This window comes from Bombina bombina, chromosome 3 (assembly GCF_027579735.1).
Source record: "Bombina bombina isolate aBomBom1 chromosome 3, aBomBom1.pri, whole genome shotgun sequence".
Taxonomy (NCBI): Eukaryota; Metazoa; Chordata; class Amphibia; order Anura; family Bombinatoridae; genus Bombina; species Bombina bombina.
The window spans coordinates 739,037,817-739,061,523 of NC_069501.1; the positions used below are offsets into that span (position 1 = coordinate 739,037,817).

At 41.5% G+C, this 23,707-nt stretch overlaps 1 protein-coding gene across 8 annotated transcripts in view; it reads right to left on the bottom strand.

Moving 5' to 3' along the window:
* Nucleotides 1-23,707, bottom strand: part of TFG (trafficking from ER to golgi regulator) — a 225,526-nt gene that overhangs the window by 134,906 nt on the left and 66,913 nt on the right. For all 8 annotated transcript variants that reach the window (XM_053707575.1, XM_053707574.1, XM_053707572.1 and 5 more), the window contains exon 3: nt 250-333. In XM_053707575.1, the coding sequence (XP_053563550.1) occupies nt 250-333 (84 nt within the window). The remainder of the gene's footprint in view (nt 1-249; nt 334-23,707) is intronic.

Genomic DNA, 23,707 nt, shown 5'->3' on the forward strand with positions numbered 1-23,707 from the left:
GTGTATAAGAACTAAATAGCATTCTTGCCATATGCTTACAAGCAGATTAGAAATGTACAACTGTGCTGAACATGACAAAACTCCATATTACTATATGAGCGGGAAAGAAAAACAACAAAACACTCCAACGTCATTGATCCTTTTGAAATAAAAGTGACAAGATATCAATCTTAATGTGATGGGTTCCCAGTTGAATGTTTTTTTAGAGAAACTGTTCTACTAAAGTGATCATTTAGCAAAATTACTTACCAAAGAGAGTCAATTTAAGAATCCTACTGCATTGTATAGCAAATGATAAATCAGAACTATCAAAGATAGTAATGAGATCTCCATCTAAAAAAAGAAGAAAAAAAAAAGTTGGCATAATGTGCATTAACTATACTTATTTACACAAAATAGGACATAGGGACGTGTTTTATTGTTGGCTGTGGATCATTTGCAGCTGTTTAGTCTAACCAGAACACAAAAATATTCACAACATACATTATTTCATAATAGACCAAGGTATGACAAACTCCAGGAGACAGGGTAAAAAAAATCTAAACCCACCCCATCTCCTCATTTTTCAGATTATTCTTCATATAAGCATAAACAAAAAATTGCCTAGCTCCTATTAAAATAATAATTTAAAAAAAGTCTACTCAATTTTCTGGCTGACTAGCAAGTAATGTAATAGATGGTATACTACTTTAGTACTGAAAGCACTGGGATGAATATCTTTAATAAGAATATTTACTTTTCATTACACTACACTAAATGGTTATGCCCTTAAAGGGATATGAAACCCAATTTTTTTTAGGTTCAGCACCTCGGTACCATTAACTGAATGGTGGCTACGTTCAGCCACCAATCAGCAAGCACTACCCAGGGGGCTGAACCAAAAATGGTCTGGCTCCTAAGCTTACATTCCTGCTTTTCAAATAAAGATACCAAGAGAATGAAAAAATTGGGTTTCAATTGTGTCCCAACTATATACACATCACCTAATCAACAGGGGACCCACAGGTAAAACATGAGCTTGACTTTATAAGAGGGAAATATCTGCTTCCTTTTCTGGGTACTTTGTTACAAGGGGATATAATAAATGGAAAAGTTCATTCAGCTAACTCAAACAATCTATCACTGTAAAGAATACACAACTCACAGTGTACTTAAAGGGACAGTATACACTCATTTTCATATAACTGCATGTAATAGACACTACTATAAAGAATAATATGCACAGATACTGATATAAAAATCCAGCATAAAACTGTTTAAAAATTTACTTAGAAGATGTCACTTTGGCTCTGTTGAAAAGGTAGCTGGAAAGCCCACTGCAAGTGGCAAATAAGACACTCCCCCCCCTTCTTTTGCATATGAAAAGACCCTTTACACAAACAGCAGCAAGCTGGAGTAGGTAGTCGAGCGTATTCACATAAAACTTTGGGGCTTGGTTAGGAGTCTGAAAATCAGAGCAATGTTATTTAAAAATAAGCAAAACTATACATTAATTAAAAAAAAAAAAAACTTTATGGGCTATATAAATAGATTATCTACAAAACATTTATGCAAAGAAAAAAAGAGTGTATAATGTCCCTTTAAAAGGGACATGAAACCCAAAAATGTTCTTTCATGATTCGGATAGAGAATACAATTTCAAACAACTTTCCAATTTACTTCTATTATTTATTTTGCTTCTCTCTCTTGTTATCCTTTGCTGAAAGGTTTATCTAAGCAAGTTCATGTGCAACAGAGAACCTAGGTTCTAGCTGTTGATTGGTCGCTGCATATATAAACTGATTGTCATTGGCTCACCCATGTGTTCAGTTAGAAACCATTACTGCATTGCTGCTCCTTCAACAAATGATACCAAGAGAATAAAACAGATTAGATAATATAAGTAAGTTAGAAAGTTGTTTAAAATTGTATTCTCTATCTGAATCATGAAATAATTTTTTGGGGTTTCATGTCCCTTTAATGTACTTTCATTTTCCTAGGGCCATATTAAATAGTAGTCGGTGTCAATTCTAAACTACACTGGCAACAAGAATAAGGACTGAAAAGTCACATGCCATATATTTAAGGTTTGCCTATGTTAATTCTGTTTAAACTGGGGAATTCATCTAAGCAGCAAAAACCTATTAAATGTAACATTTTCCAGGGCACGATTTTAAATGTGGCAAAAAAAAATAAAATAAAAAAATAAATAGATGCAGTAATGTCTACAAGTCCTTCAAAACATTTAGAGCAGAAAAAGAAAGCAACACATTTAGTGTTCAGTTAGCCCCATCTTGTGGCAAGTGTTGCTATTTGCATCATTTTGGATATAATGTGCATTTTAAAACTACATGATGAATTTTACATGTTGGCAAGCTTACATGAATGCAATATTAAAATGATTAAATAAAGAATGTACCAGCCTGCAATTAACATATTACTGAAACAGTTATCTTCTTGAAAGTAATAGTTCTAGAACATGTACCTATAAAATCAATAAAGGAACATGAAACCCAAAATGTTTCTTTGAGGATTCAAATAGAGCATACATTTTTAAACACATTTCCAATTTACTTTGACTGCTAATTTTGCTTCATTATCTTGGTATCCTTTATTGAAAGACCATTTATGTACTATTGGGAGCTAGCTGAACATATTCGTAATCAATGACACGAGGCCTTTATGTGCAGCCACCTCCTGAGTCTACCTAGGTGTAAATTTGAAGAAAAAAAAAACAGAATTTATGCTTACCTGATAAATTACTTTCTCTTGCGGTGTATCCAGTCCACGGATTCATCCTTACTTGTGGGATATTCTCCTTCCCTACAGGAAGTGGCAAAGAGAGCACACAGCAGAGCTGTCCATATAGCTCCACCCCCCAGTCATTCAACCAAAGGTTAAGAAGCCAAAGGAGAAACCATAGGATGCAGTGGTGACTGTAGTTTAAACAAAAACAATTTTACCTGACTTAATTGCCAGGGCGGGCCGTGGACTGGATACACCGCAAGAGAAAGTAATTTATCAGGTAAGCATAAATTCTGTTTTCTCTTGCAAGGTGTATCCAGTCCACGGATTCATCCTTACTTGTGGGATACCAATACCAAAGCTTTAGGGCACGGATGAAGGTAGGGAACAAGACAGGTACCTTAAACGGAAGGCACCACTGCTTGCAAAACCTTTCTCCCAAAAATAGCCTCCGAAGAAGCAAAAGTATTGAATTTATAAAAATTGGCAAAAGTATGCAGTGAAGACCAAGTCGCTGCCTTACAAATCTGTTCAACAGAAGCCTCATTTTTGAAAGCCCATGTGGAAGCCACTGCTCTGGTAGAATGAGCAGTAATTCTTTCAGGAGGCTGCTGGCCAGCAGTCTCATAGGCCAAACGGATGATGCTTTTCAGCCAAAAGGAAAGAGAGGTAGCAGTCGCTTTCTGACCTCTCCTCTTACCAGAATAGATAACAAACAAAGAAGATGTTTGTCTGAAATCCTTAGTTGCTTGTAAATAGAACTTTAAAGCACGAACAACATCAAGATTATGCAAAAGACGTTCCTTCTTCGAAGATGGGTTAGGACACAGAGAAGGAACAACTATTTCCTGGTTAATACTCTTGTTAGAAACAACTTTAGGAAGAAAACCAGGTTTGGTACGCATAACTACCTTATCTGCGTGGAACACCAGATAAGGTGAATCACACTGTAAAGCAGATAATTCTGAGACTCTTCGAGCAGAAGAGATAGCTACCAAAAACAAAACTTTCCAAGATAACAACTTAATATCTATGGAATGTAAAGGTTCAAACGGAACCCCTTGAAGAACTGAAAGAACTAGATTTAGACTCCATGGCGGAGCCACAGGTTTATAGACAGGCTTGATTCTGACTAAAGCCTGTGCAAACGCTTGAATGTCCGGTACCTCTGCCAGACGCTTGTGCAAAAGGATAGACAGAGCAGATATCTGTCCCTTTTAAGAACTAGCCGACAATCCTTTCTCCAAACCGTCTTGGAGAAAAGACAATATCCTGGGAATCCTAATCTTACTCCATGAGTAACCCTTGGATTCACACCAACAAAGATATTTCCACCATATCTTATGGTAGACTTTCCTGGTGACAGGCTTTCTAGCCTGGATCAGAGTATCTATAACTGACACGCTTTGATAGAATTAAGCGTTCACTCTCCAAGCAGTCAAACGTAGAGAAACTAGATTTGGATGCTTGAACAGACCCTGTATTAGAAGGTCCTACCTCATTGGCAGTGTCCATGGTGGGACAGATGACATGTCCACTAGGTCTGCATACCAAGTCCTGCGTGGCCACGCAGGCGCTATCAAAATCACCGACGCCTTCTCCTGCTTGATTCTGGCGATCAGACGAGGGAGAAGAGGAAACGGTGGGAAAACATAAGCCAGATTGAAGGACCAAGGCGCTACTAGAGCATCTATCAATGCCGCCTTGGGGTCCCGGGACCTGGATCTGTAGAGAGGAAGCTTGGTGTTCTGACGGGACGCCATCAGGTCCAACTCTGGAATGCCCCATAGCTGAGTCAGCTGGGCAAATACCTCCGGGTGGAGTTCCCACTCCCCCGGGTGAAAAGTCTGACGACTTAGAAAATCCGCCTCCCAGTTGTCTACTCCTGGGATGTGAATTGCTGAGAGATGGCAGGAGTGGGTTACTTCCCTCATCGCTAGAGAACTCTTTGTTCCCCCCTGATGATTGATGTAAGCTACAGTCGTAATGTTGTCCAACTGAAATCTTATGAATTTGGCCGCAGCTAGGTGAGGCCATGCCTGAAGCGCGTTGAATATCGCCCTCAGTTTGAGCTACAGATGGCCGAGGAATGGAATGAAGAACTCGGCAAGTAGTTAAAAGTTTCAACTTTCTGACCTCCGTCCGAAATATTTTCATTTCTACCGAATCTATTGGTGTTCCTAGGAAGGGAACCCTTGTGAGTGGGGACAGGGAACTCTTTTTGATGTTCACCTTCCACCCGTGAGACCTTAGAAAGGCCAATACAATCTCTGTGTGAGCCTTGGCTCTGTGAAAAAGACGGCGCCTGAATTAAGATGTCGTCCAAATAAGGCGCCACTGCTATGCCCCGCGGTCTTAGAACCGCCAGAAGGGACCCTAGCACCTTTGTGAGAATTCTGGGAGCAGTGGCTAAACCGAATGGAAGAGCCACGAACTGGTAATGCTTGTCTAGAAAAGCGAACCGGAGGAACTGATGATGATCTTTGTGGATTGGGATATGCAGGTACGTATCCTTTAGATCCACGGTAGTCATATATTGACCTTCCTGGATCATAGGTAAGATTGTCCGAATGGTCTCCATCTTGAATGATGAGACTGAGGAATTTATTTAGAAATTTGAGATCCAGGATTGGTCTGAAAGTTCCTTCTTTTTTGGTAACCACAAACAGGTTTGAGAAAAACCCCAGCCCTTGTTCCGCAATTGGAACTGGGTGGATCACTCCCATTGTATGTAGGTCTTCTACACAGCGTAAGAACGCCTCTTTCTTTGTCGTGTCTGTAGACAGACGAGAAATATGGAACCTTCCCCTTGGAGGGGAGTCCTTGAATTCTAGAAGATATCCCTGGGTAACAATCTCTAAAGCCCAGGGATCGAGAACATCTCTTGCCCAGGCCTGAGCGAAGAGAGAAAGTCTGCCCCCTACTAGATCCGGTTCCGGATCGGGGGCTACCCCGTCATGCTGTCTTGGTAGCAGCTGCAGGCTTTTTGGCCTGTTTACTCTTGTTCCAGCCCTGATAAGGCTTCCAGGTTGGCTTGGGCTGTGAAGCGTTACCCTCTTGCTTTGCAGCTGTAGAGGCTGAAGCGGGACCGCTCCTGAAATTACGAAAAGAACGAAAATTAGCTTTGTTTTTAGCCTTAAAAGGCTTGTCCTAGGGGAGAGCATGGCCCTTTCCCCCGGTGATTTCTGAAATAATCTCTTTCAATTCTGGCCCAAAAAGGGTCTTTCCCTTGAAAGGGACATTTAACAATTTGGATTTTGACGACACATCGGCCGACCATGACTTGAGCCAAAGCGCTCTGCGTGCCATAATGGCGAAGCCTGAATTTTTTGCCGCCAACTTAGCTAATTGCAAAGCGGCATCTGTGATAAATGAATTAGCCAGCTTTAGAGCCTTAATTCTATCCATAATTTCGTCATATGAGGACTCCGTCTGGAGCGACTGCTCCAGCGCCTCAACCAGAAAGCCGCTGCAGTAGTTACAGGAACAATGCAGGCAATAGGTAGGAGAAGAAAGCCTTGTTGAACAAAGATTTTCTTAAGTAAACCTTCTAACTTTTTATCCATAGGATCTTTAAAAGCACAACTGTCTTCAATTGGTATGGTTGTGCGCTTAGCAAGTGTTGAAACAGCCCCCTCTACCTTAGGGACCGTCTGCCACGAGTCCCGCCTAGGGTCAGTTATGGGGAACATTTTCTTAAAAATAGGTGGGGGGGACAAAAGGGACACCTGGTCTATCACACTCCCTAGTAACAATATCCGCAACCCTCTTAGGGATCGGAAATGCATCAGTGTATACAGGAACCTCTAGGTACTTGTCCATTTTGCACAACTTCTCTGGGACCACCATAGGGTCACAATCATCCAGAGTAGCTAATACCTCCCTGAGCAAAACGCGAAGGTGTTCAAATTTAAATGCTAATGAATCTGACTCTGCCCGATGAGAAACCTTTCCTGAATAGGAAATTTCTCCCTCAGACATCAAATCCCTCACCTCCATTTCAGAGCGTTGTGAGGGTACATCAGATAAGGCTACCAAAGCTTCAGACTGCTCATAATCTGTTCTTAAAACAGAGCTATCACGCTTTGTAGGAAAAACTGGCAGTTTGGATAGAAAGGCCGCAAGGGAATTATCCATAACTGTCGCTATTTGTTGCAATGTAATAGGGGCAGACGCACTAGAGGCACTAAGCGTTGCTTGCGCGGGCGTAACTGGTTGTGACACATGGGGAGAGGTAGACGGACTATCCTCATTACCTTCAGTCTGAGAATAATCTTGGGCCACATTTTTAAGTGCAACAATATGATCTTTAAAGTGTATAGACATATTAGTGCAATTGGGACACATTCTGAGAGGGGGTTCCACCATAGCTTCTAAACACATTGAACAAGGATTTTCCTTAGTGTCAGACATGTTTAACAGACTAGTAGCATACACAAGCAAGCTTGGAAAACACTAATCAAATAAAAAACACAATTTGAAAAAAACGTTAATGTGCCTTTAAGAGATAAAAAGAGCACACAATTTTACAAAAAACAGTGAAAAATGCACCAATCCTTTTGAAATTTTCACAGTATGTACCTAAGGCTTTAATAAGATTGCACAGCAAGTTTCAGAACGATTAACCCCTTAATGCCCAAACCGGAGCAGCCTAAAGCCAACAACCGGTTAACAAACTACAGCACCTTGCCACAACTTACTGCTGTGGCCCTACCTACCCTTAGGGATCAGTTTTGGGGAAACAAAGCTTCTTCTAGGCCCTCAATCAGCAGCAGGGCCCTCCATGTGAAGCAGCATGAACTTGTCTTTCAAGCTAAATTAGGCCTCTCCCACTCCACTCCGGAGTTGTGAGGCCTACAAAAATCACTTCTAAGTGACTAAATGTATGCCATGTGGATAATAACCCCAGTAAAACACTCCAAAGTGCTAAAAAGGTGTCTCCAATGAGTATTTCTTAATAAATAATCTATTGCCCAGCATTAGTGTCAACCAGCCTATTTAGCCCTGTCATGTAAGCATTCAATTCTATACTAAGTCTCAGAACATAGCTTACCCTCCCCACATGGGGATCTTGTCAGTCTTCTAGCATTATCTCAGTCTTGTCTAGAAATAAATGACTGAACATACCTCATTGCAGTCAAGCCTGCAAACTGTTCCCCCCAACTGAAGTTTTCTGGTACTCCTCAGTCCTGTGTGGGAACAGCAGTGGATTTTAGTTACAACATGCTAAAATCATTTTCCTCTCAGCAGAAATCTTCATCACTTTTCTGCTAGAGAGTAAATAGTACAAACCGGTACCATGTAAAAATAAACTCTTGATTGAAGATATAAAACTACAATTCTAACACCACATTCACTTTACCCTCCCTGAGAGAGAACCTAGTGCGTTAACGCGGCAAAGAGAATGACTGGGGGGTGGAGCTAGGGGGGGAGCTATATGGACAGCTCTGCTGTGTGCTCTCTTTGCCACTTCCTGTAGGGAAGGAGAATATCCCACAAGTAAGGATGAATCCGTGGACTGGATACACTTTGCAAGAGAAAAAAAGGATACCAAGAGAACTAAGCAAATTATATAATAGAAATAAATTGGAAAGTTGTCTAAACTTGTATGTTTTATCTGAATCACAAAGAATAAAATTTTGGGTTTCAAGTCCTTTTAACTTTAAGTTAATTACAAGTTCCCTTTCTCCACTGTCAGTAAGAATTCTGGCTTGTGTACTGCTTCATCTTTGTATTTGATCATTTCTAAGATCGTGTAATGATAAAACAAAAAAAATATTTCAGGACCTCCGGTGAGAGGCGTATCAAGATGGCGGCAAAATGCTAGAGCTCCGTGGAGGCTATGCTAAATATTTTTATTTGCTGCTTTACTCCCTGTCAAATGCATCTGCCTTGGCAAAAGTTGTGCCCGGGAACTTAAGCGGATAGAGATCTTGTCATTATCTCTAACACGGAAGGCATATTTCCAGTAAGGGACTTTCTATACCATAACTGTAGTTTTTCATACCAGTTATTTGATTATAACGGTGTTCAAAATGCTGATGTGCAAAGATAACCTCATCCAAGAGCTGACGGCGTTGTTTACACCTTCGCTGGACAGATTGTTACTTGCCTGTTCAGAGAGTTGGGAAAAGCACCAAGCCGATGATGGCCACGTGTGAGGATCATAATGAAAATTCTATGACTGAATACTCAATACAGCGCGCCTATGTGAGGCATGCCAACAGTCTAACTGTTCTTACGCTGGAGTCTTATAACTGCTGCCCAAAAAATATATCTTCTTATCACTGAGACTTCACCATATAAATGCAGAAACATGCCCTGAGGTTGGTTTTAACGTAAAAGATTGGTGCTTATTAGATTTACTGGTGTTAACTCCAGAGCGGCTTGCAGCTGCCTGTCCTCCATGGGAGCCCTAGTGCTATAAGCCTATAACATCATTTCAGTGGAGCAACACATGGGAAGATCACCTGGACAAAGGAGATGTAAAGCTCTACAAGTTGTTTCCAAAGACAGCAGCAACATATTTCTCATGTCACACTTTGAGCAGCCATGTTCATTCATGCTTTATTTACAGTGTTCATGCTCTCCCTGCTCGTGTAGTAATCTGAAAATTTCCTTTGCAGCAGTGAGGTGTTTTAGTCAACCCCCTCATGTTTGGGTATACTACAAGAAACCAACAACATTTTACTTAGGACAGGTTGCTTACAACTTTGATAAAAAATGTGCTTGCATTATCTTTCAACATAGGGGTATTTCAAAAGATGTTGTCTAGTAGCCTGTATCCCGTCTACGTGTGGAATCACAGTGTAAAGACTGGTGACATCCAAGGTCACCAGTAGGTCCTCCTGTGTAATAGGAATAATAGACAGTTGTTCCAACAGCATTGCTGAGTCTCTTAGAAAACTGTTCATGTCTCTGACTAGTGGTTGGAGAAAGAAATCCAAAAATTGTGCTATGGGTTGTAAGAGAGAACCCACATCCGACACAATTGGTCTGCCTGGGGGATTAGACACACTTTTGTGGATCTTCGGTACGGTGTATAGAATGGGGATTCTTGGGTGACCTACCAATAGGAAATCTATGGTTGATTGGTTAAGAACATTAAGTTCCAGTAGTTCCATAAGGTAGGAGTCGATCTCCTTCTTGTATTTGGTAGTAGGATCCCCTGGTAGTATGGAATAGGTAAGTGTATCATCCAATTGGTTCATGATCTCCGTCCTATAGTTAAGGAGGACTAGAGCCCCTCCCTTGTCCACTACTCTGATGGTGATTGTGTCATCCTCTGATAAATTTTTTAGGGCAAGTCTTTCTTGTTAAAGTTGTTGAAGGTGCTGTTCCTGTTTTCCTCAATGGTCTGTTCAATGCCCAAATGTATAAGGCGTGCATACGTCCGTATGCTCGCGTTCTGCGAGCCTGGGTCATAAGTAGATTTCCTACGGAATTGTTCCGTCTCAGTTTCTTGTCCTTGGAATCTTTCTTTAAGTCGACGTTGTCTTTGAAATCTTTGGTGATCAGCGTATAGGTCAAATTTGTCCGATCGACAGGTTGGGATAAGCGAAAGTCCTTTATTTAGGATTTGATGTTCGATCAGAGTAAGTATGTGGTTGCTAAGATTCACCACGATGTCTTCCGCTAATATCTTCGCTGCCTGCGGGGTTTTCTGTATGAACCCCCGCCTTGTGTGGGCCCTCGGCCTACCCCGTTTTTTTACCTTGTCTGTACTCCGCTAGACACTTCCAGCGTATCCCGGGCTGTGGATGCCACTTGCTCTCCTTCTGAGCCTGAGCTGTCCACCGTGTTCAGGTGAAGTGGTCTCTGATATCGTTGTCGTCTGTGTCTGGAGTATTGGTCCCTCTGTCTTGCTTGACCATTCTGTAGCCATATGTAGACCCTTTTGTCCCGGTAATCTTGAATCACTATTTCCATTTTGTTGCTTTTGAAGTTTATCAATTCAGCCTCATATTTAATGAGGTCTTCCTTCAATTTGTTGATCCATTCTGTGGAGGTATCGGTCTGTAGTTTGTTGAGATGGAGCTGTTCATATTGTTCTCTCTCAGTCTTGGTTTGTGCCAACAGCCTAGATACTTCTTGTATAACCAACAGAATCAAATCCATATAGCACTTATTGAGAATCTGGCACCATCTGTCACAGAAAGCTGTGTTTGGTCTTCCCAATGTGGGGACGTTACGTATCCTGAATCCCCTGGGTATGAAACCCTTCTGGTAGTATTCAGATAGCAAAATGCCATGCAGAATTAGGTCTTTTTCCTTCTGTTTTACTTTAACAAGGTGTGTGTGTATATATGTAAAGGGATTTCTCTGTAGTTGGGCCTGTAGGTAAGGCCCCAAATAGGATTTGAGTCGCATCCTACTCTGTAAAGTGAAAAGTAGTGGCCCCAGCCACTGTATTATCCGTAGGTAAGGCAGGCTCATTTTGCATCTTGTAATAAAGTGTTAGGCTCCAAATGGGCCTATTCCTGCTGTATCTTGAACCCACCACCCAATTGGTAAAACAAGCAAAGCATATAGAACAAAGTCAACAGTTATGTCCGGTTTAGTAGATCCAAAAGTAGTCGGGTGCTATAGCCAAAGTTGTATATGGATTGTAGAAAAGACAAGCACTCCAGATAACAGGTCACAAATGCCTGGGGTGCAACAGATGGAATATGTAGAAGCAAAAGAAGAGTGCACTCGCCAGGTCTTTTCAAAGGTTTATTTCCTAAGTTGTGAACGTTTTCGGAGGATTAGCCCCTTCCTCAGACATACAAAAAACAAATGTGTACATTCCCACACCACATATTTATAAATGATCGACCATCCAATTACACGCTCTCTAGAGTAGGGTGCCGCCCACATGGTGCCATCACCAACCCCAGCAACGTATGTGAATGGTCAAGACAAACATGCAAAAGTGTATAAACAATAAAGTGAAATATGTGAATTTAGTTTGCAAAGTTAAACACATAAGTAAAACATCTGTGAGTTATGGATAGCCCTATATGAAATTATATTGTCTACATAATAAAGCCAGCATAATACATGTGTTGTCAAACCCAGCATGGTACAGACATAAAGAATATAGATCACTACTTTAAATTTGAAAAAAAACAATTCTTTCTACAACTACAAGGGACGGCCATGGGGTCCAACGTGGCCCCCTCATATGCCAACTTGTTTATGGCTCAATTTGAAACTGCTGAGACAGACCTATTCAGAGACCAGCGAATAAAATTCTATAAACGGTACATAGATGACCTGCTGCTCATCTGGAACGGTCCAGATGAGGACCTAATTCACTGGCATGACAACCTTAACAGGACATCTGCGCCTCTAAAATTCAAAATGCAGTATTCTAAAGACTGCATTGACTTTCTGGATGTCAGACTGTTTAAAGACACACAGAAACTACACTCCACTCTCTTCCGTAAGGAAAAAGGACAGTAAATGCTGCTGCACTATACATTTTGCCATCCCCCAGCACTCAAGAGCGCCCTACCAAAATCCCAATTACAGCAGGTTATACGGAACAACTCTAAGGAATCAAACAAGGATTTACAATTACTTGATATGGAGAATAGATTCATGTAAAGATGCTATCTCCCAAAACTCCTCAAGAATCAGAGACAAATACTGGCTACAACACAGGAGGCCACCAAGAGGATAGAAGGGGAAGAAAGAATGACCTTTGTGACGACGTACACAGGTGATAAGCAATGAATCAAACATCTGCATGACAACAGGCATGTCATATCCACGGATCCAGCGTTACCCTTCAAAGAGATGGCCCTCCAAGAATAGGGTTCAGAAGGTCTAGATCTCTAAGGGACATGCTGGTTAAGACTGACCCGACACGGAGCTACAATAATGGTACTTGGCTTAATCTAGAAAAGAAAGGAGTTTTCCGCTGCATAGGCTGTACACTTAAAATGGCCTCATCCCAGGCCAATACTTCACTCACCCACACAAACTACAGAAGTTGTTCCACAAATACAGACTAACATGCACCACTACCTATATTGTCTATCTACTACACTGCATTTGTGGGCTTTTTTACATAGGAAAAACTACGGATGTCGAACCATAGGTCAGCCATCAGAACAGCCCTTAAAGGAACCTCAGACCAACCGGTGGCACGTCACTTTTTGGACAATAATCACACGGTTAAAGACTTGAAGTACACAATCATTGATCATGTATCTCCAGTGACTAGGGGCGGCAACAGAAATCTCCTGTTACTGAGGAGAGAGGCACGTTGGACTTTTGTCTTGGACACTCTCATCCCTAAGGGACTAAATACCCACCTGGATTGGCAGGTGTGTTTTTTTATGTCTACGGCTTCAGACTGGATAAAATGTAATATTTATATGACCATTTAAGACAGGCAGCGACTGTTATTTCACTTGTTGGTCTATATTCTTTAGGTCTGTACCATGCTGGGTTTGACAACACATGTATTATGCTGGCTTTATTATGTAGACAATATAATTTAATATTTCTTCTTCATATAGGGCTATCCATAACACACAGATGTTTTACTTATGTGTTTAACTTTGCAAACTAAATTCCTGCTGTATCATATTTCACTTTATTGTTGATACACTTTTGCATGTTTGTCTTGACCATTCACACACATTGCTGGGGTTGATGATGGCGCCATGTGGGCAGCACCATACCCTAGAGAGCGTGTGATTGGATGGTCGATCATTTATAAGTATGTCTGGTGTGGGAATGTACACACTTCTTTTTGTATGTCTGAGGAAGGGGCTAATCCCCCAAAAATGTCCACAACTTAGGAAATCTTCTTTTGTATGTGTGTGTGTATATTTATATATATATATATATTTATATATAGAATGTAGCAAAGAAGCACTCACTGAACAGTTCCAACTGTGACAAAAAGTTTTAATTCAAACTAGTGACGTTTCGGGACAGTAACAGTCCCTTCCTCTGACAAATTAACAATGTGAAAATGCAGGCCTTAAATAGGCACCAAACTGCCCTCCCCACGTGATTGACCAATCATGGCCAAAGTTACATGACACACCATACAAAGTGACCAATAGCTATCTATAATACAAAACTAATGTATGAAGTGATTCAAGTGGATAGTAGAAAAGTAATTTAAACATGAAACTCCGTGTTGCCAATAAAGAGGGGGGGGGGGGGGGCAATCTCAATCCAAACACACATAAAAGTCAGCTAAATATCATTAAAACTGTAAACAAAACAGTAAAACGACAGTGAAAGAAGGGGATCGTAATTCAACCAATCATTGTCGCCCTGGCCCATGGAGATCGTAATCCCACCAACCAGCAGTGTTCTAGCTTTTGGAGATCATAGTAGCACCAATCAGCGACACTATGGCACCCAGTGCCAGATACGTCATAGCTACATGCGTTCAAGCTACGCCCACCTGTCACTAGGGATGCATATTGCCTCTAAAAGCTAAACATATCCCATTTAACTTACTCTCAAATATAGCGCTCCCCAGATCGCTGTATGTATGTAATAAACAAACAAAATAGTGAGACCGCCCTTAAATCACCAGTGTTAAATCTAAATATGTAGCCGAAACTGATCTGAATTTGTGTTGAAACTACCATCACAAGCATCTCAGGTAGCACAGTTACCGGACAATCAGTGTCTTACAGAATCAGCGTTGTATTGTATTGTATTCTTCTCTCTCCTCCCCATCTATTTCTCTATTCCTCTATCTCTTTCTATTCATTTTCCTTTTCTATTTGTTTTACATCTTGTTCATTTAATGATTGTTCTTTTCTTTTTCTCTTTCTTTCTCTCTCTTTGTCTGGTTCAGTGTTTCATCCTTTCCCCTTTTTCTCTTTTTTATTTTTTTCTCTTTATTTTTTCTTTTTCTTTTTTCTTTTTCTTTTATTTTTATATTTTTCTTCATTTATTTTTTCTTCATTTTTATTTATTTCTATATTTCGAGTACATTAGATTGAACTATGAGCACAATATTACTGATGATAATGTTTGATCCTCTGTCCTATATTGCCCTTATGGAAGATCCATATGTGGCCCTCTTATCATTATGTTGTAACTTCCCTGTCCATTATATGGACTTATTGATTTTATCTTGTCTTATTTTAATTTAATTTTATGTTTCACTTTCTTTGACACCCTGTGTTCTTCATTTGGGTGGTCTGTCTCACTCCAAACTGACATTCAGCGCTATTTTGATTGACAGATAGAGACATTTTGTTTTAAAGTTTGCAATGATGACACTATGGGATGACAGTGATATACAGCTGACTTATGGATATCATCCATTATGGGTCGATAATGGCTGTCTTTTATTGTGTCAGAGTTGTCTTATTTCCCTCTGTTTGTTCTATTATTTGGCTTTATTTTTTGTATATATTTTATTTTAGGTTGGTGACTGATGCACTGGAGGTGAGCCTGTATTCAGTTAGCTCATGCATAGAGATGGATCAAAATCACACTTAGGTGTCGACATGAGATGAAGCACGTATATTTATATTTTTTTAGTGCCGGTCTGATAATGCTACTCTCTCTTTGTATGTTAATGTCTGCATTTGATGAGAACATAGTCAGTGCCAGCCACAAACAGTTGAGTGGTAACGGTAAGAATTTGCTAGGTGCGCTCATCAGTCATAGTGTGACACATAGACACGGTTAATACTCGGCAATGTTTTGATACGCCCATATGGGGGCGGACACACTACTGATAGGATAGTTTATGGCATTGCATTTACCTTTGACAGAACTGAGTGCGGCACTCACAGGGCTCACATATTGGTTTTAATCTGCGTGTATAGATTTACAACGCTGATTCTGTAAGACACTGATTGTCCGGTAACTGTGCTACCTGAGATGCTTGTGATGGTAGTTTCAACACAAATTCAGATCAGTTTCGGCTACATATTTAGATTTAACACTGGTGATTTAAGGGCGGTCTCACTATTTTGTTTGTTTATTACAGACATGCAGCGATCTGGGGAGCGCTATATTTGAGAGTAAGTTAAATGGGATATGTTTAGCTTTTAGAGGCAATATGCGTCCCTAGTGACAGGTGGGCGTAGCTTGAACGCATGTAGCTATGACGTATCTGGCACTGGGTGCCATAGTGTCGCTGATTGGTGCTACTATGATCTCCAAAAGCTAGAACACTGCTGGTTGGTGGGATTACGATCTCCATGGGCCAGGGCGACAATGATTGGTTGAATTACGATCCCCTTCTTTCACTGTCGTTTTACTGTTTTGTTTACAGTTTTAATGATATTTAGCTGACTTTTATGTGTGTTTGGATTGAGATTGCCCCCCCTCTTTATTGGCAACACGGAGTTTCATGTTTAAATTACTTTTCTACTATCCACTTGAATTACTTCATACACTAGTTTTGTATTATAGATAGCTATTGGTCACTTTGTATGGTGTGTCATGTAACTTTGGCCATGATTGGTCAATCACGTGGGGAGGGCAGTTTGGTGCCTATTTAAGGCCTGCATTTTTACATTGTTAATTTGTCAGAGGAAGGAACTGTTACTGTCCCGAAACGTCACTAGTTTGAATTAAAACTTTTTGTCACAGTTGGAACTGTTCAGTGAGTGCTTCTTTGCTACATTCTATTATTAACCTTATAGCACCCTGACAAGCTGGAAAAGTTGGTGAGAGTGCACTTACACCACTGCTTGGTGTGTATATATATATATATATATATATATATATATATATATATATATATATATATATATATAGTGTAAAGCAAGATAGTGTCAGCACTTATTCATACAAAATTCCATTTTATTGAGGCAACAGACAAAGTTAAAAACAGCGACGTTTCGAGTCAACACAGACCCTTAGTCATGCAATGGATTATGGGAAAAAACAGAATTTATGTTTACCTGATAAATTACTTTCTCCAACGGTGTGTCCGGTCCACGGCGTCATCCTTACTTGTGGGATATTCTCTTCCCCAACAGGAAATGGCAAAGAGCCCAGCAAAGCTGGTCACATGATCCCTCCTAGGCTCCGCCTACCCCAGTCATTCGACCGACGTTAAGGAGGAATATTTGCATAGGAGAAACCATATGGTACCGTGGTGACTGTAGTTAATGAAAATAAATTATCAGACCTGATTAAAAAAACCAGGGCGGGCCGTGGACCGGACACACCGTTGGAGAAAGTAATTTATCAGGTAAACATAAATTCTGTTTTCTCCAACATAGGTGTGTCCGGTCCACGGCGTCATCCTTACTTGTGGGAACCAATACCAAAGCTTTAGGACACGGATGAAGGGAGGGAGCAAATCAGGTCACCTAAATGGAAGGCACCACGGCTTGCAAAACCTTTCTCCCAAAAATAGCCTCAGAAGAAGCAAAAGTATCAAACTTGTAAAATTTGGTAAAAGTGTGCAGTGAAGACCAAGTCGCTGCCCTACATATCTGATCAACAGAAGCCTCGTTCTTGAAGGCCCATGTGTAAGCCACAGCCCTAGTGGAATGAGCTGTGATTCTTTCGGGAGGCTGCCGTCCGGCAGTCTCGTAAGCCAATCTGATGATGCTTTTAATCCAAAAAGAGAGAGAGGTAGAAGTTGCTTTTTGACCTCTCCTTTTACCGGAATAAACAACAAACAAGGAAGATGTTTGTCTAAAATCCTTTGTAGCATCTAAATAGAATTTTAGAGCGCGAACAACATCCAAATTGTGCAACAAACGTTCCTTCTTTGAAACTGGTTTCGGACACAGAGAAGGTACGATAATCTCCTGGTTAATGTTTTTGTTAGAAACAACTTTTGGAAGAAAACCAGGTTTAGTACGTAAAACCACCTTATCTGCATGGAACACCAGATAAGGAGGAGAACACTGCAGAGCAGATAATTCTGAAACTCTTCTAGCAGAAGAAATTGCAACTAAAAACAAAACTTTCCAAGATAATAACTTAATATCAACGGAATGCAAGGGTTCAAACGGAACCCCCTGAAGAACTGAAAGAACTAAATTGAGACTCCAAGGAGGAGTCAAAGGTTTGTAAACAGGCTTAATTCTAACCAGAGCCTGAACAAAGGCTTGAACATCTGGCACAGCGGCCAGCTTTTTGTGAAGTAACACAGACAAGGCAGAAATCTGTCCCTTCAGGGAACTAGCAGATAATCCTTTTTCCAATCCTTCTTGAAGAAAGGATAGAATCCTAGGAATCTTCACCTTGTCCCAAGGGAATCCTTTAGATTCACACCAACAGATATATTTTTTCCAAATTTTGTGGTAAATCTTTCTAGTTACAGGCTTTCTGGCCTGAACAAGAGTATCGATAACAGAATCTGAGAACCCTCGCTTCGATAAGATCAAGCGTTCAATCTCCAAGCAGTCAGCTGGAGTGAAACCAGATTCGGATGTTCGAACGGACCCTGAACAAGAAGGTCTCGTCTCAAAGGTAGCTTCCAAGGTGGAGCCGATGACATATTCACCAGATCTGCATACCAAGTCCTGCGTGGCCACGCAGGAGCTATCAAGATCACCGACGCCCTCTCCTGATTGATCCTGGCTACCAGCCTGGGGATGAGAGGAAACGGCGGGAACACATAAGCTAGTTTGAAGGTCCAAGGTGCTACTAGTGCATCCACTAGAGCCGCCTTGGGATCCCTGGATCTGGACCCGTAGCAAGGAACTTTGAAGTTCTGACGAGAGGCCATCAGATCCATGTCTGGAATGCCCCACAGCTGAGTGACTTGGGCAAAGATTTCCGGATGGAGTTCCCACTCCCCCGGATGCAATGTCTGACGACTCAGAAAATCCGCTTCCCAATTTTCCACTCCTGGGATGTGGATAGCAGACAGGTGGCAGGAGTGAGACTCCGCCCATAGAATGATTTTGGTCACTTCTTCCATCGCCAGGGAACTCCTTGTTCCCCCCTGATGGTTGATGTACGCAACAGTTGTCATGTTGTCTGATTGAAACCGTATGAACTTGGCCCTCGCTAGCTGAGGCCAAGCCTTGAGAGCATTGAATATCGCTCTCAGTTCCAGAATATTTATCGGTAGAAGAGATTCTTCCCGAGACCAAAGACCCTGAGCTTTCAGGGATCCCCAGACCGCGCCCCAGCCCATCAGACTGGCGTCGGTCGTGACAAAGACCCACTCTGGTCTGCGGAATGTCATCCCTCGTGACAGGTTGTCCAGGGACAGCCACCAACGGAGTGAGTCTCTGGTCCTCTGATTTACTTGTATCTTCGGAGACAAGTCTGTATAGTCCCCATTCCACTGACTGAGCATGCACAGTTGTAATGGTCTTAGATGAATGCGTGCAAAAGGAACTATGTCCATTGCCGCTACCATCAACCCGATCACTTCCATGCACTGAGCTATGGAAGGAAGAGGAACGGAATGAAGTATCCGACAAGAGTCTAGAAGTTTTGTTTTTCTGGCTTCTGTCAGAAAAATCCTCATTTCTAAGGAGTCTATTATTGTTCCCAAGAAGGGAACCCTTGTTGACGGAGATAGAGAACTCTTTTCCACGTTCACTTTCCATCCGTGAGATCTGAGAAAGGCCAGGACAATGTCCGTGTGAGCCTTTGCTTGAGGAAGGGACGACGCTTGAATCAGAATGTCGTCCAAGTAAGGAACTACAGCAATGCCCCTTGGTCTTAGCACAGCTAGAAGGGACCCTAGTACCTTTGTGAAAATCCTTGGAGCAGTGGCTAATCCGAAAGGAAGCGCCACGAACTGGTAATGTTTGTCCAGGAATGCGAACCTCAGGAACCGATGATGTTCCTTGTGGATAGGAATATGTAAATACGCATCCTTTAAATCCACCGTGGTCATGAATTGACCTTCCTGGATGGAAGGAAGAATAGTTCGAATGGTTTCCATCTTGAACGATGGAACCTTGAGAAACTTGTTTAAAATCTTGAGATCTAAGATTGGTCTGAACGTTCCCTCTTTTTTGGGAACTATAAACAGATTGGAGTAGAACCCCATCCCTTGTTCTCTTAATGGAACAGGATGAATCACTCCCATTTTTAACAGGTCTTCTACACAATGTAAGAATGCCTGTCTTTTTATGTGGTCTGAAGACAACTGAGACCTGTGGAACCTCCCCCTTGGGGGAAGTCCCTTGAATTCCAGAAGATAACCTTGGGAGACTATTTCTAGCGCCCAAGGATCCAGAACATCTCTTGCCCAAGCCTGAGCGAAGAGAGAGAGTCTGCCCCCCACCAGATCCGGTCCCGGATCGGGGGCCAACATTTCATGCTGTCTTGGTAGCAGTGGCAGGTTTCTTGGCCTGCTTTCCCTTGTTCCAGCCTTGCATTGGTCTCCAAGCTGGCTTGGCTTGAGAAGTATTACCCTCTTGCTTAGAGGACGTAGCACTTTGGGCTGGTCCGTTTCTACGAAAGGGACGAAAATTAGGTTTATTTTTTGCCTTGAAAAGCCGATCCTGAGGAAGGGCGTGGCCCTTACCCCCAGTGATATCAGAGATAATCTCTTTCAAGTCAGGGCCAAACAGCGTTTTCCCCTTGAAAGGAATGTTAAGTAGCTTGTTCTTGGAAGACGCATCAGCCGACCAAGATTTCAACCAAAGCGCTCTGCGCGCCACAATAGCAAACCCAGAATTCTTAGCCGCTAACCTAGCCAATTGCAAAGTGGCGTCTAGGGTGAAAGAATTAGCCAATTTGAGAGCATTGATTCTGTCCATAATCTCCTCATAAGGAGGAGAATCACTATCGACCGCCTTTATCAGCTCATCGAACCAGAAACATGCGGCTGTAGCGACAGGGACAATGCATAAAATTGGTTGTAGAAGGTAACCCTGCTGAACAAACATCTTTTTAAGCAAACCTTCTAATTTTTTTATCCATAGGATCTTTGAAAGCACAACTATCCTCTATGGGTATAGTGGTGCGTTTGTTTAAAGTGGAAACCGCTCCCTCGACCTTGGGGACTGTCTGCCATAAGTCCTTTCTGGGGTCGACCATAGGAAACAATTTTTTAAATATGGGGGGAGGGACGAAAGGAATACCGGGCCTTTCCCATTCTTTATTAACAATGTCCGCCACCCGCTTGGGTATAGGAAAAGCTTCTGGGAGCCCCGGCACCTCTAGGAACTTGTCCATTTTACATAGTTTCTCTGGGATGACCAACTTGTCACAATCATCCAGAGTGGATAATACCTCCTTAAGCAGAATGCGGAGATGTTCCAACTTAAATTTAAATGCAATCACATCAGGTTCAGCTTGTTGAGAAATGTTCCCTGAATCAGTAATTTCTCCCTCAGACAAAACCTCCCTGGCCCCATCAGACTGGGTTAGGGGCCCTTCAGAAATATTATTATCAGCGTCGTCATGCTCTTCAGTATCTAAAACAGAGCAGTCGCGCTTACGCTGATAAGTGTTCATTTTGGCTAAAATGTTTTTGACAGAATTATCCATTACAGCCGTTAATTGTTGCATAGTAAGGAGTATTGGCGCGCTAGATGTACTAGGGGCCTCCTGAGTGGGCAAGACTCGTGTAGACGAAGGAGGGAATGATGCAGTACCATGCTTACTCCCCTCACTTGAGGAATCATCTTGGGCATCATTGTCATTGTCACATAAATCACATTTATTTAAATGAATAGGAATTCTGGCTTCCCCACATTCAGAACACAGTCTATCTGGTAGTTCAGACATGTTAAACAGGCATAAACTTGATAACAAAGTACAAAAAACGTTTTAAAATAAAACCGTTACTGTCACTTTAAATTTTAAACTGAACACACTTTATTACTGCAATTGCGAAAAAACATGAAGGAATTGTTCAAAATTCACCAAATTTTCACCACAGTGTCTTAAAGCCTTAAAAGTATTGCACACCAAATTTGGAAGCTTTAACCCTTAAAATAACGGAACCGGAGCCGTTTTGAACTTTAACCCCTTTACAGTCCCTGGTATCTGCTTTGCTGAGACCCAACCAAGCCCCAAGGGGAATACGATACCAAATGACGCCTTCAGAAAGTCTTTTCTAAGTATCAGAGCTCCTCTCACATGCGACTGCATGCCATGCCTCTCAAAAACAAGTGCGCAACACCGGCGCGAAAATGAGGCTCTGCCTATGCTTTGGGAAAGCCCCTAAAGAATAAGGTGTCTGAAACCGTGCCTGCCGATATGATTATATCAAAATACCCAGATAAAATGATTCCTCAAGGCTAAATATGTGTTAATAATGAATCGATTTAGCCCAGAAAAAGTCTACAGTCTTAATAAGCCCTTTTTGAAGCCCTTATTTACGATCGTAATAAACATGGCTTACCGGATCCCATAGGGAAAATGACAGCTTCCAGCATTACATCGTCTTGTTAGAATGTGTCATACCTCAAGCAGCAAGAGACTGCTCACTGTTCCCCCAACTGAAGTTAATTGCTCTCAACAGTCCTGTGTGGAACAGCCATGGATTTTAGTGACGGTTGCTAAAATCATTTTCCTCATACAAACAGAAATCTTCATCTCTTTTCTGTTTCTGAGTAAATAGTACATACCAGCACTATTTCAAAATAACAAACTCTTGATTGAATAATAAAAACTACAGTTAAACACTAAAAAACTCTAAGCCATCTCCGTGGAGATGTTGCCTGTACAACGGCAAAGAGAATGACTGGGGTAGGCGGAGCCTAGGAGGGATCATGTGACCAGCTTTGCTGGGCTCTTTGCCATTTCCTGTTGGGGAAGAGAATATCCCACAAGTAAGGATGACGCCGTGGACCGGACACACCTATGTTGGAGAAATCACCTTCTTTTATAACACCTGTGCATCAATTAGCTTGATTTACCTGCATACATTCAAATTTCCATTTTGGATTTCTGACCCCTAACGGGTCAGAATGGTCAGTAAATAATCTTTGTACCTAAATCACAGCTTTTCTTATATAATAAAGAATTCCTATCTAGTGATTATAACCCAAGACTATATTTCAACACATATTAAAAACATTTCATACAAAATTACAATACATTAATACTTATAAAAACAAATGAAGATCATAGTCTTTGTTTAGACCATTCGGACTAAGTGTTTTTAGATGCTGTATCCACCATACCTCTCTTTTCTTTAACAGTAACTCTCTGTTACCCCCTCTTCTTTGTTTGAAAACAAAGAAAGAGATAGACAAGATCCTTGATGACTACCAGAAGGAGTTAAAAGATATCAAGAGAAACAAGTTCAATCGAGACGACGAGGATTACAAAGCAAATCACGTGTACCGCTGGACCAATGAGGAAGAGATCCATGACGTTGGAAGGAGGCGACCAGGAAGAGGACGCGGAACATGGCGAGGAATGAGACACGCGATGGAAAAGACAACGACAGCTACTGATTCATCCTCATCGGAGGATTTTTTATACATGGGAACAGATACCGATACCGGAGGGGAGGACGGAAACAAAAGAGACGGAGGCTCCGACCCCCGACAATCCAACAGGTTGAGGAACAGGCGATTTCCGAGGGGCCGCAAGAAATAAATGGGACTTTCGATGTACCACAGCAAACTGCCGGGAGTGGTGAAGGTGGTAATGTACATAGTATAATGTCAAATTATATGATATGTAACGACACTAATCAGTGCGAGATGCCAGTCCCGGCAGAGACATTAGTTATTAACATTTCCAAATATGAACTCACTAAAGATGAACTAAGTGTTCTAAATAAAGGGTTATCTTTTTGTCCAACTGTATATGCTAATCAATTTACCATAGAGAAGGATTTATATCGCTTTTTTAGAAATCTAAGGCTAAAAGCATATTTTGGTAATATTGTAGATACTGATAAGGATAAAGTATTTAGCAATACAGTGAATGAGAGAGAGATATTTGACACCAGACCATTAGGACTGACAAACAAATCTAAGTATGTACCCAGCACTTCCAACTCTGGAGTAGAAAACAGAATTTATGTTTACCTGATAAATTACTTTCTCCAACGGTGTGTCCGGTCCACGGCGTCATCCTTACTTGTGGGATATTCTCTTCCAGT